The sequence below is a fragment of the Ursus americanus genome, chromosome 3, assembly GCF_024610735.1.
Source record: "Ursus americanus isolate L20-20 chromosome 3, mUrsAme1.1.p, whole genome shotgun sequence".
Lineage (NCBI taxonomy): Eukaryota > Metazoa > Chordata > Mammalia > Carnivora > Ursidae > Ursus > Ursus americanus.
Window position 1 is genome coordinate 63,844,187 of NC_142129.1, and position 14,754 is coordinate 63,858,940.

Below are 14,754 nucleotides of genomic sequence, written 5' to 3' on the forward strand. Positions count from 1 at the left end.
GCCTCACTTTCTGGACCCAGGGAACAGGATGGCATAGCAAGGCCCTAGGTGAGATCTTGGTGGCAGTAATGGGTCGATGTGGCTGGGGAGAGGCACACAGGGCACTGCTGTGTTATATTAGTTGTCTATCCCTGGGTAAAAAATTACCCCCAAACTCAACACCTTAAAAAAACAAACTGCTGATCGCACGTGGTTTCTGAGTACTGAGAACCCAGGTGTGGTTTAGCAGGCCTGGCTCAAGGTCTCTCATGAGACTGCAGCCAAGCTGCTAGCTGGGGTTGCAGTCATCTCAAGGCTCAAATGGGGCTGAAGGATCTGCTTCCAAGCTCACCCACATGGCTGCTGGCAGGGGCCCTCAGTTCCTCGTTAGCTGGCAGCTGTAGCTACTTACCATGTGGGTCTCTCTCCACAGACTTCCTGAGTGTCCTCACAGCAGAGCTTCTCCCACAGCGAGTGATCCACGAAGAGTACACGCCCAAGACAGAAACCTGTCTTTTTGCAACCTGATCTTGGAAGTGACAGCCCATTACTGCTGCATTCCATTCATAAGCAAGTCCAGCCCACACTTCAAGGGGAGGAAAATGAAGCTCTACCTCTCCGAGAAGAGTATCAAAGAATTTGTGGACACATTTTAAAAACCACCACGTGTATGATACAAGTTGCCTTTATCCAGTTTGCTCTTTGGTCTAGGGCAAAGGTCAGTACATTTTTTGTGAAGGACCAGATAGTAAAATATTTTAGGCATTGTGGGCCAGACTGTCTCTATTGCAACTACTTAACTCTGCCACTGTATTGCAAAATAGCCACAGGTAATACATAAGTGAGTGTGGCTTTGTTCCAGTAAGATTTTATTTACAAAAATAGGGATGGGGCAGATTTGGCCACAAGCAGGAGTTGGTTGACCCCTGGTCTACAGTTACAGAGGTTTTTGGAAGTCTAGCATAATAAATGATTTTGTTTCCTTGCCATCAGAATTCCATTTCAAAAGAATTCATCCACAAGACATAGCTGTCTGATCTGCAGCTTGAAATTTAACAGTAAGATAATAGGAAGACAGGCAAATGTGAGAGATTTAGGTGGAGAAAAACTTCAGGAGATAGGATTCCAGTTGTCCTCTGGGAAAAAGGAAGAATTAGAATATAAAGGAAAAGAGCGGATTTGGTAGAACACGGGACAAGCCAGTGTCTGCATTCCATTTAATCAATGATGCAGAGATGAGACAAGAAGTCTGAGAGGAGATGTCCTCTAGACAACCGGAACTGGGGGGCTGGATGATAGCAGTCCACTTCTGATTCAAGGTGTGATTTAAAGGACCCATCTTCACACAGCTCCTCAGCTCCAAAGAGCCCAGAGTTCACCAGAGATATGCAGGGGGCGGGGGAGGACTTGTGAATCCCACAGATGGGGTCTAAGGGAGGAGCTGAGGGAACATGTAGGAATAATGAAACTTCAGAGCTGGAAGGGGTGGGGGCAAATAGTTAATTTTGCACTATTCACAAATAAACTTCAAGTGATTAGTTTTAGCTAACATAAGGCTAAGCATGTATAAATTCTTAGACCTAATTTCCCCCTCCGTGTTCTTTAGGTTTTTGTTTTGTTTTGGTTTTGGTTCCTTAGGTTTAATTTTGCAAATACTAATTTGTTCCTCAGGGCTGTTTATATTAAGCTTATATGACCGAGTGAAGCAGAGACGGAGCTGAGAATTCCACTTTTCCTTCACAGTCACCTGCAGTGGAACTTTCAACCTAAGATAGTTTCCTGCCTAAATTATGTTATCATCCTCAAGAAGGTGGTTGATAAATCTCACCATTAACAAAAGTTACGTTTTACTTTTTTTTCAGCCCAAAACACAGCCATTAGTCATTTTTAAGTTAACCTTAAAGGTAAAATCTTAACCACCTCTTTGATGAGATGTGCTTTGGAAAGGATCACTCTGCTGGTAAGTTATTTCTCAAAGTGGTTTGTTTTTGCTCTCAGGCGGTGGCCTGAGACCAAAATGGGGCCTATCATGTCCCTATTTGGATAACTGGGCATAATATCAACACTCCTTTGTTCTGTTAAGGTTTTCTCCCTCTTATCCCCAATCCAAACCTAAATAAAGAGTGAAAAATTTTTTGTAATTTTTTGCTGCAGTTTTCTTTGCAAGAAGTACCCCACCTCCTTTGAGGTGATGTCACTGAATTTTAAATTACTTCCATAAATAATTCTTGGGTATAAAATAAAGTCATGGGGACAGTGTTTTCTCCCTTTAAGGTGCTCATAGCTGGGAGAGCAGTACAAAGACTCAGAACTTTAGTCATCCAGCTTCTTACCTTGGAATGGAAAGTATGGAAATGACACGTCCGGAGGAAACCAGGCTGTGGCAATCGGATCCAGTCAGAGTCCCTCTAGTGCCAGAGATGCTGGTCAGGAATTCAGCGAGCACTGGATACCACCATCACCCTGATCCGGGTCCATCTCTGTCAAGGTAAGATGCTAACACCACAGTCTTTCCAAAGACATATGTGAAATATTCCAGTTTTACTAATAACTTTATTTAAATAAGACACAGGAACTTCTATACTGAAAAAATACAAAACAAAAGCCACACATTTCCTTGTGTAAAGCCATATTGTATGGTAACTCGAATACTGTTCAGCGCAGTGGCTAGAATTAAACAGTACAACTATATACAAAATTTAAACAATTTCTGACAAATTTCTACAGCTGGATGTAGGATACATTTGAGCTCAACAACTTCTGGGAAATTTACATGGCAAAGCATAAGCTTTAACACATTTGGTTCAAAACTTTAATATATGCTAAGAACAAATGTACAACACAATATTTAGTTTCTCATGAGAAAATAAAAGCACATGTCACTATAAATATCGTACATCAGATTTCATCACCAAAAAAGCATTCAGTCCATCTTTCAGAAATTGATATTGATACTATTGCATCATATTTGGACAAAAGCAGAGCGTAAGATCAACACATTATGTAATGCTAAACCAGATACCAGAAGTTAATGGAGCTCATATTTATCTTACAGAACTAATAATTTTCTCCCTTTAACCATAATCTACAAAATATAGTATTTTCATCAAGGCCTGAGATTATTAGGGTTAAAGGTGTCTGCTGCTGAAGAGATTGTTTTAAAAGGTTCCCCTGTGAAAATGGCAAAAGTAAACTGAGTCCTTTTCCATGACAGTCTCCTACAATATAACACTGACTAATTTAAAGGAGCCAGAATGCACCTTCAGGAGAGAATATTACTGCAAACTTTGGTGGAAAGAAGATAATTGGGATCATGACAAAATAATACACAGAATACATACACACGCAAACATATACATATATATATATATATATAATTTCTGAAAAAAAATCAATGGTGTTGCTTTCTTCTCTACCACCTCTTCCTTCAACAACCTCCTTAGAAAATAAAACAAAGAAACCCGAGGAATGACTGAAGGGAACTGAAACGTTCCTGGGACTGTAGGCACGTTATTCCCCTGATTCTTAAGAAAACGGTGCCATATACTGTAGGTACAGATGAAACAACTCTGCTGTACTGAACTAAAAGCAATGGAATAAAAATACAAAAACTTCCCTTTGCTTTTGGAGACTCTCTTTGTGCTGCAGAAAACAAAGTCTGAGAGTTGGGCTCTTCCACTGACCAATCGGGATTATCTAGGGCTCTCTTCACACAACTCTGCTGAGAATTCAGGTCGAGTGTGCAAGTTCAAGGTGATTTACTTGGGTTTCTGCTTTCCTTTGCACATCCAAAATACTAACAGGACCATTCATGATACTGTGAGGAGAGGCTTGAAGAGACAGCTGCAAACTACTGCTTTTCTAAGTCACCAAACAACCAGCTTCCATGCTGCATTACTTTGGAGACCCATGCGTTCTCTCTCCACATGAACGCAACTCATGCACCTCAACTGCTCAAGGAAAACAATACCCCAAAGTGTGTCATTTGTAGACCCTCAAAGAATTTCTGAGAGAGAAACTGAACGTTAATATGCCTTTAGCTAAAACAACAGCATTCCGTGACCCTGATGGCCAACACAAACAAAAAAATCTCACCCATCCCCTGGGAAAGTTTACTTGTTTTGCAGTTAAACCTAGACTTTCTTGTTAAAGTCCGTCACACACAATTGGAATGTTTATGTACAGCCTGGTACCGGAGACACTTTATTTGCAACATTATAACAGTCATGAACTGAGCAACACCTGAACTTGTTTAAAAAAAAAAAAAAAAGCCACATTTACACATGTTGAAACAGTGAACTCAACAGTTGTTTTACTTGTAACCGCATGACAAGAGTGATGTCAGACACCACAGATTTGCTGGTTCTCCTCATGTTCACCCATGTCCAGGATTATTGTTCTCCTAGGGTTGAATGCACTTCTTATTCTAAGAATGTGGAATGTAATGAGGAAAGGGAAATGCATAAAATAAGGAAAGGCAAAAGAGTGATGTTCCCTCTTTAGCTTTTTAGCTGTGAAATAGTTAATATCCCAATATGATATACATTCCAAGTTACCTGAGTTTAGACTTCAACTGAAGTACCTGAAGCTAGGCCATAGGGTGGGCACTGTGCGACTGTTGTGGCCATTTATTTATTTTTTTGCATTGTATGTATTACAGAAGTTAGAAACAAACACCTGGATCAATTGTAAACATAATCCTGAAGTACAGTATTTTCCATAGGACAAAACACAGCAAGACATTTTCTATTTAGACAGGCAACTTTTTGATATAGAGCTTATTTTTACTGAAGAATTTGGAACAAAACACAGGACACAGTACTAATCTGTCAAACATACTATGAAATGCATAGTCTCCACTTAAAATGCTGAATGATGCACACATTTTGCAAGCATTACTGCTTTCCACAAAAACTGCTGAATAGGAGTTCCGTCCCTGCCAAGATCAGTGTTAAGAGATACTTTATGATGCTGATAAGTATTCTGTTGGTGGTGGTGGTGTTCGGAAAGTTTGTCACTCCATGCAGATAAGATGTCTGAGGTCTAGTTCCTAATCCACGAAGGGAGGGTAGCGGCCAGCTCCCCCTTCGCTTTAGATGATCACATAGTTCTGAGCAGAGATGTGTTCCTCACCCTGCAGTTCCTGCAGGAGCTGCTGCTGCTGCGATGGCTGTTGGACAGAGGCCTCCATGGCGCCTACCGAGCTGGTGTCGTCAGAGAGAGACGTAAAGGAAACTCGGGAGGAGAGCTGCTCGACGGTCAGGGTGGCCAGGGCCGAGCTCGGGCCTGAGTTAGGAGAGTTCTTGAGCATCAGGTCGGAGGCAGGTAAGAGAGGGCCTAGAAGTTTTACAGGACAGAAAGCTGATCCGGTTGGGATGAAATTAACCTTGTTTTTGTCAGGACATGAAAAGAGAGGGGCTGAGATAGGCTGACGAGACCTAAAACCGTAAAACAAAATGACATTTACAATCACTAAAAACTTCTGAGCTTTCTGACTTAGCTGGTGTTCTCTACAACAGCTACAATGTGAATGGCAGGGAATGAGTTAAGTGTACACAGAGGGGTAAACATCTTCCATAGCACAAGTCAGCAGGCAGACTACCGTATGTACACAGCACCAAGTGATACTTGAGACAAAAGGATTTTCAAAAGGACTGGGCAAATTTTTTCAGAGATCATTAGTTTGCTTTCAATCATTTAGGAAGATGGAAAAACCTCCTATGTTATAGTTGCCAGGTTAGAATGACCTTTTCTGTTAAGGAAAAGTATAATGGGAGAGGGATTACCTAATCATATATTTGGTTTTAAGCATTTTCTCCTTTTTCTGCACAACTATACATACTTCTAACAGATCAGGAAAAACAAAAAAAGTTTCAGTAATTTCTCAAAGAGCCAGTCAGCCCAGCAGAGCAGGGTCCTCAAGCCCTTCTTCCCCTCCCATTCCCAGGAACTAAGCCATCAACTCCTGCAAGACCGGTCTCTATCCCCTTCCAGGATGCAAGAGTACAGTGGCCTCCCCCAGGCACCTGCACTGAGACAAAGGGATGAGTGAGTCCAACAGCCACACTTTTTTTTTTCTTCCCGAGCTACTCTACCGAGTATTTACAGCATGAACCTCTTTTCCTTTAATTTCTAATTTATGCACACTGAAATTTCAAAAAGAAAAAAAAAAATCTGTGAATGAGAAGTCTACATTAAACGAATACACATGCTAGATGTGTCTACAGGGAGACAAGTTAGTTTCCTTCTGGCTTGTGGGATTGCTGTCATAGGGCCAGCCACACTCGGATATTAACTTTGCTGCTAAACGCCTTGCTAGCCATCCACATTAATAGAGCTTTTGAAAGGAAAAGTCTTAGTGATTAAAAAATAATCTTTTAGGTAGTAGGGATGAATTTCCAAGTTTCTTTGTATTAGCTTGTGTATTTTCAGCACACCGACTCCAATTCTCCACTAAGATCCCTTCTGCCTATCCAATTCTCGTCTCATAATTTGGTTTTGAAACACATTATCAGCTGGATGGAGTAGTTGATCCATCTGTAATCAACTGGTCTCAGTAAAAAGCTTTACAGCTTTGCAGATCCCAGCTGATAGAAAAGACATTACTTACGCCATTTCCTCAAAGACCTTCACTCGCTCACATCCCTCTGGGGGCTCCCGTTTGAACATGTAGCTGTTGTTTGGTTTGGGAGATGAAGCGTACTTGGGTAACGGTGAGCTACTCCCACTGTCTGTAAATTTAAAGCAGTTATATTAACTAGTGATTGAAAGCTCTTTTAAATTAAGTTTGATTTCCAAACAAGCAGCCTTTTGCACAGTTTATCCACTATGGCCCCTCTGCTTCCACCACAGAGCTTCCTTTATTGCAAAGCTATTACTAACACCCTCATGTAGTACATTTCTTAGAAATAAAAGCTTTGATGCAACAGTAATCTGCCATACCACAGAACATAAAAGGAGGTTATTTCGGTCCAGAAACTGCATTTTGAATAAAGTAGAGCTATAATCTGGAAAACAAATACAGTAGTATGTATTTCAAAATGTAACTAATGGGGGAATATGTATAAATCATGCAAAAGAATTATAAGAGATTATAATACAGGGTCCTCTGTGTTTTCTCACTGTCCCACCAATTTAATTGAAAATTTTAGTATGTGGAATAACCTTCACTACAAATGTTCTTAGCAGAAACATTACTTTTACTGAACACCATGAATAAATGTATGCAGGGAAAAAACAGGTTTACAACACATAAGGTCTTTCTCCCTTAGTCCACTATGAAGAACAGAATTTGCTCAGAATTTTGCCTTTAAAAGGTCTATATAAAAGAATTTTTCCAGCAGTTTGTATTTTTGCTACTAGAAGCATGAGAAATCTAAAAGCATCTCTACCTAATATGTTTTCTTCATATTTTTGACCAAAAAAAGAAAATGGTCTATTCATGAAAAGCCATAAAACCTATATGTAATTTCTCCCTTTCCTACCTGGCAAAGGATTTTGGAAATTCAAATTCACCAAAATGTGTCATTATCTTTGTAAGATGCCAAGTTGTAAAGTCAGTAATATACCTGTATAAATATAATAGTCCCATTTAAACAAATTCTGACTTAATGCAAACCAATCCCCACTGCTAAAATACTAAGCACATGATCTATTGAGATGTATGATTTTTATGTATATTTTTGAAAGATGGCATTGGTACCATAATTACGCTTGTCACAGTTTTGATGAGTTGCTTTAGTTTAGGCTACAGAACACAGCACAACATTCAGAATCTGAAAAATAGGGATGTTTTTATCATCATTAATGAACTATAATACATGCTTAGAAAGTAGACTCTTGAGGCACACTTAGTGTATTTGGTGAATGATTCAAAGAGCATCTATGTTAGTCTTGGGATTGGAGATGCGTGCTTATGTTTAAATATGGCAATAACTCTGGGAAATCACTGCCTACAAAATAACAAGGACACACCACTGGAAAACCTAGAAAACTCTACAGTTTCTCCGTCACTTCGGTTACAGATGTTCCTACAGATTATACACAGTCCTTTGGAAGGAACTGGGTCTTAGAATTAAGTTTGGTTTCTTCACGTGCCATTCAGATTTCAGGATTTTCTTAGCTTTGACATTCATCTTACATTACTTAAACAAATGGGAGGCAGGAGGGAGAATATAATTTCTCTTGTAGGTGGAGGCAAAACATCATTAACCTGGCTACAGTCTGAGTTTGCTACTCTCTATTTGAGCGAGGCTAGACCGAAAAGACTGGTCCACAGTCAAAAAGCAGTGAGGACGAGGCCTTGAGCTCGGTGCAATACAGCCTGACCCTGCTTTCCCATCCAAGCAGCAACAAGGCCCACAGAGGCAATGCAAGACAAAGGAGAGATGATGTGTGACGCCTCCACGGAGCTTCCTGTTGGTGATGGCAGTCCCCAGGGAGGGTACAGCTGGCCTGAAGCTGTGGGCTTGATGGCTGTGACAAGCCTTTTTGGGCTGTCAGCGGGGGTGTGACCATGTCAGTGGTAAAGGACTCTCCCCATCAGCACGTCAGAAAAGTCATCTTGGCCACAGCTGCAGTATTCCGGGCTCTACTTTACTACGCCATCAAGCCGACGGCAGGATTTCTCTCCTGACTTCAGTAATGGCTTCAAGGGACTCTCCCAGAATTGAAAGCTAGATGTGAGTTGGACAATCTACAAAGATGATTACCTTCCTGTTAACATCTACAACAAATTAAATAGTTTTTCTTCCTAAATTTTTTCTAATTTGAGACGCTTATATTTTTAAGAGTTTTACACACTTAAACATTCTTGTTCTTTTTTGGGAGTGAGGGGGGCTGATTAATGTTAAAAAATAAACATACTGCTATCCTAGAAAGATAGTATTCAGTACTATTATATCTCTTTGCCTCTTCAGTTAAAAAAGTTGGGTTTTGTTGTGGTTGAGAATATATATACGTAACACTTATTTGAATGTTTGGTGGTCTGGAAAGACAAAGCTTGAAAACAAAATTGAAACCATCAACAGATTTGTTCAATCTGGATTTTTTTCTTCAGGTAAGTATGCAGTCTGGTAGAGGGCAAAGAGGAACAGGGAATGGAGACACCCCATCTGTGGTTTCAGCTCTGTCACTAGTTACATCACTTTGAACACAACTGTCTTTCTGAGCTTCTAGATAACTAAAGGACTTACCACTCCTAACTAAAATTCTGTGACATTTTAAAGGCTTCTAACATACAAGGTTTTTGGTTTTTTTTTGCTTTACAAAATGGCATGATTTAAAAACAACCCTCATAGGGGCGCCTGGGTGGCAGTCTCAGTTAAGCATCAACTCTTGGTTTCAGCTCAGGTTGTGATCTCAGGGTTGTGAGATCAAGCCCCGCGTCGGGCTCTGCGCTCAGTGCAGAGTCTGCTTGAGACTCTCTCTACCCCTTCCCCCCTGCACTCTCTTTTTCTCTCTCTAAAGTAAAAAATAAAAACAACCCACTTGAACAACCTATTCTATCCATTCCAGACTTAGCAGCTAACGGATTCATTTGAAACTCTGTTGAATTTAATAAACATTTCAGTAACAGAACATAAATGTGAGGTAAGCATGCCTGCTCAGGAAATTCAAAATGAAAAGTCTCATGGTAATCTTAATTCAATCCCTCTTGTTCACAAGCATGATAAATTTTCACATTCTGTTATCCCTCCGTAGGAAATAACTAGACACGTTACTTTACGTTCTTACAAAATCATAGCCAATGTTAATAAAATGAAATGTAACAAATATGATTCTATCTACCTGTATTTATAACAGTCTTATCTATCTTTATAAAGAATCACCCAACTCTGAAAATCAGGAGTATGGAAATATTTTATTGGCTATTATAACAGATCATACTTATACATGTGTACCATATTTACCATTAAAATACAAGTAGCTTGTCAAATATATTTAAACTCATGATAATAAATAAAGCTTGGAAAAAATTAGAGACATTTTAAACAACGGAATTCCATTTAGAAACAGTATTTTTTAAACTACATGTACTTTTAAAGTTTAAGAGTTTTCTGAATTTCTCCTAATATATGGCTTTCATTATTTCTGGTATATTAAGTATGGTTCACAATTTCAGTATAGAAAATCATATTATTCAGTTAAGTCTTTCTGCGGGTAGGTATGTAAAATCTTTGCCATGGTTCTATTCTAGCCCGAAGTCTTTAGATGTCCTTTATCTCCTACTATCAGATCACTTTATCAAATCAAGTGAAATTAGTACTAAAAGAAGCTATGTAATTATAGAACAGCAGTTCTTAACTCTGGTTCCACATTAGACTCATCAGGAGATGTTTCAAAAATACCAAAAAATACCACTGTCCAGACCTCATCCCTAGGATATTCTGATTTAACTAGTCTGGGGCTCCTCCCCGGCATGTGGTGCCCCACCCCCATTTTTTGTAATGCCCCCAGATGCTTTTAACGCAGAGCCAAATTTGAGAACCAGTCATGAAAATGACAAAACACTGGTTTGGAGTCAGGCTGCCGTGCCTGACTTCTACCAGGCCTGACACCATGACCTAGGAAACGTCTGATCCCTTTTTTGATCTGTAAAATGGGACTAACTACTGATATGATAGCTATGAAAAATGTGTGTAAAAGAATCAAGATAGTGCCTGAAACACAGTGAGCTCTCAGTAAATATGACTGTAACAGTAGAAAGAACATGTCATTCCTAGTTTGCAAATTTAAAATGGTGAACCATTCAGAAATTAAGCACCTATTCTATTTTTTCTCAGCAGAAGAGAGGAACAAGAAAGTTATTTTTAAAAGATCTACACATTCTACTTCTATTCGGGTGCATAAAGGTAAGATATGGTGTCTGGTGGGGAGGCAGGGTAATATTTGAAGTACCAGATTCCCTCGTTTTGACTGCCTAGTATAAGCTCTGCCAGTTCATAATGTCATCCTTTAGTGTACAATTCAAATCAATGTCTAAAGCAAAGACTCTATAGATTCCTCTATAAAGACCTAACTAACCTGTAGAATGTCCTTCTTACTCTATCTTCACAGCAGAGAAAGAGCCTGGTGAGGGTAGAGTTCCACCAAAAGTATACTCAATGACAGATGAGGAGCATAATGAAAAGTTAGCCAATAGAGTTAGATTAGAAATATGATTGACTAAATAGGACCTAAACAATTACCACTCTAGTAATAAAATTACTTCTTTTGCTTCAGGAAATGACATTATCAGCTGTAGTGTGGTTCGATGGCCTAATGTAATCAGGAGGCAATACAAAACTGTACAGCCTTTCTTGGCAACAAATTTTGGAACCAGCTGTTGTTACCAATTGTATTGAAAATGTGTTCAGTTAACTCCAAGACCAAATTGGGAAGAAGTAAGGAGAAAATTTGGCTTTTACAAATAGTCTCTAAAGTGTCTCTAAAATTTCAAAGTCAACCTTTTATGAGAAGGTTACAGAATTTTAATAAAATAAGACATCAGCTGTAGCTAATATCTTCCTTAGACCAGCATTCCATAAAGGGTAAGGAAGAAAAACTACCATCAGAACCTTTGAACTCTTGTTTCAGATAAGATTGTGTTCTGAATACTGGGCTTAACTTACATTCCAAATGTTTGGTTCCATTAATTAAATATTTGTCATATGGGGGGAGGTGTTTTAATCACTTATTGTTCCCTAAGTTTTCACTGAATTAACAATTTGTACATTAAGCACACAAATCGTAGCTGCTCCTTTATTTTTGTGTACTCACGGTAAGTACGATCCTTCTTCCATAAACATAATCCTGATATGCAGAACAGGGTTTATTATTACCTCCAAATGTGACCTGGAGTTGCTGATATGCTAACTAGTCACTCTGAATTTGACTATCTGACATAGCAGTCAAAAATGAAAGCAAATTACTTTATTGAACACAGTCCTCAAATCAATTTATGGACTAAAATTCTGCCTCTTATGAATATAAATCACAATGGCTACACTGAAAATAAGTTTCAGAATATACAGAATATTTTATATCTTGAAAAGAATTAAATAAGGTTCTCAGGAAAATCATTCTGATATAATCTTAGTTTTTATACTCTGGAAAGCTTTTTAAATGGAAATATTTCCAGGGATGTCAGTTTTCAAAAAACTAAAATACACTATTCATGTTAAACTGCTCCTAAAGTATCCTCATGGGTTAAAATAAACACATCTAAAAAAAGTTTCACTCTAATTTTAAATGCTCACTTAAATATTTACTGAGCACTTAACTATGTACAAAATAAAAGGCAAGGCAAAAAGCTTTAAATGTGTCTTACTGTATTAGGTAAAACTCAGTATCCCCCCCCCCCCCATTCTTGCTAAAGAAAAATGGTATTATAATGTCTTTGGGCAGAAACCAATATAGAATCTTAAACTTATCACTGTTTTCTCCTTAAAGCCTGTTCCTTTTTGATACTCAGGGCCTAATTAATGGTGGTAATCACCTTCTGCATCTCCCAAACTAGAACTCTGTTAGAACCTGGTCTTTACCCTCCCTCACCTCATCCATCGATCAGCCACCAGATGCTGCTGACTCCTCTTCAGACGCTGTCCTCCAATGCTTCTGCACCCCCCCAGTCTTGCTCTGCCCTGCACCTGGTTTCCCAGCTCAGGGGCACAAAACAATCTGCTGATATGCAAGAATATTAGAACATTTATACATACTCACTTTCTATCTTTAAGAAGAAGAAAGTATGCTTCGCTAGGACATACTTAGTTTGTGGATTGAATTAAATACATACATAACTTAGAAATATATGAACAGATTACACACTGCTGAAAGGGCGTGTGATAAATCAAGTTTGGAGACCACAGGACTAGACTATTGAAATAGCACCTTATCTTGTCCTTCTGCCGTCTCTCTCCACTTGTGGCCCTTAAAGATAAAGCTGGTCATGTCCTTTGGCTGACAAAGATCTGTGCTTGGCCCTTCATTTCTCTTCACAAGGCCTACAAGACCCCTTATGAAACAGTGGCCTTTCTACCTCTCTCCGCTCACTGCTTTCTGCTCCCCACCATTCGCCCCTGTGTTCCAGCCACACAGTTTCGGACTATTCTCCACACACCAGGACCTTTCACAGCTGAATGCCTGGATAAGGCTATTCCTCCTGAGAGAGCAGCAAGTAGTCGTATGAGAGTTCTTCAGAAGATCACTGTTGGCCTCCAAAGAATTTAGGAAAGTGACTTCATTTTCTATGCCTCAGATTCCCCTTTCTTAAAATAACACCACTGTCCCTACTCATAGGATTGTGGTAATATTATAGGAGATGACACAAGTAAAATCACCTGAGCACATTTAATCACTGTAGTAGTCCTATGGCAGGTACCATCATTATCCCTAATTTATAGATGAAGAAACTGAGATACAGAGAGGTTGAGTAACTTGCCCAAGGACACATGATTACTAAGTGGCAGAGGAGCGACTTAATTCAGCTGCACCCGAGTCAGAGCTCATTACCGTGAGACTCTCTGTCTCACCAAGTTTTGATCTATCTCAACTGTAGTGCTCTCGCTGGAGATACAAAGAGGGGTCTAGATGATCGATCACATTCCTTCCAGTCTCACATTCCATGCTTCTAAATTAAAATCTTATAGCTCAGGTAACAGCCTCATTGGGCCTGCCTTCTGTTAGTCTCACAAGGAGACACAGTGGGAGGAATGGCTTCCATGCATTGATATTTCTCCATAGAGGAACACAAAAGATAACAGGGAGAAAAAATTAAATAGATCCCCTTTGCCTCTAGCCTAGCTGATACCCTCTTTTCTCCCCAGTCATGATCAGAGTGGAAGATGAGATGGATTTTAGCAAAGTTACTTCCTGTCACAGCATTTCAACTGGGAATTTGAATTTCATGGCTTCTTTCCCACCAAAGGCCCATCCCTAAATTAGTATAACCTTAGTTGTTTAGTTCTCTTTACTGCCTTGTTTTTGGGTGACGATGGGGGAGGAGGACATTATCACACCCTTCCTGAACATTCGAAAGCCCAACACATACAAATTTAACAACCTAAAGAAAAAGATACTGATGTTCTACGTGAAAGACTGTTTCACGTTTTACTATTCTGGTAAATAGATAATAGGAGATTAAGAGAAATATATATATGCAGGCATGTTAATAAATTTTGGTTTGCTTCTATTCTAGACTCTGGGTTGTAACTACTAGAACTGACATGCATACTTATTAATTAGTTTTGAATGATAAATAATAACTCATCATCCAAAGAGCACTAACACAGCATCTGCCATCACTGCAACTGTGAACATTTTCCTAAAGAGGGGAAATAGGCATTTACTGTATGCTTATGTGCTGTCAGACCATGGGAATATACGGGATTTTACATGTTATCTTAAAAGAGAAACAGGGAGATGATGTTAGGGACAGGATTCTAGGAACAGGTCATCATTAACCTATAATTCTAGTGTTGTATCTCTATACTCTTTGTGATGTTACCACCAAGAGGTTCTTCTAGGATAATAAGGCATCCTAGAGCATTTCCTCCTATGTGAGGAGACTCTTCTGATAGAGAAAACAGACTCAGTCAGGCTCAAAAGCAGTGATTTTAAGATGTAGTGGCTAAAAGCAGTATATTCAACATGCTTATTTTCACAACATAAAACACAAAAAGAAAAGTACCACAAAATCTCGGCTGATTATAGGCTCTCTAGAAGATAGAGGGTTAAAGTCTGTTATGGGCAAATGTCAAAGAAGAGCCCTAGAGATAAATGCAAATAGAATTAAAA

At 39.2% G+C, this 14,754-nt stretch overlaps 1 protein-coding gene across 3 annotated transcripts in view; it reads right to left on the reverse strand.

The window, feature by feature from the left end:
* Positions 1-2,512: 2,512 nt before the first annotated feature.
* Positions 2,513-14,754, reverse strand: part of GLCCI1 (glucocorticoid induced 1) — a 101,926-nt gene continuing 89,684 nt past the window's right edge. For all 3 annotated transcript variants that reach the window (XM_087861047.1, XM_087861048.1, XM_045793178.2), the window contains 2 exons: positions 6,590-6,710; positions 2,513-5,417 (listed from right to left, as the gene is read on the reverse strand). In XM_087861047.1, coding sequence (XP_087717173.1) covers positions 5,072-5,417; positions 6,590-6,710 — 467 coding nt within the window. In that variant the 3' untranslated portion in view covers positions 2,513-5,071. The remainder of the gene's footprint in view (positions 5,418-6,589; positions 6,711-14,754) is intronic.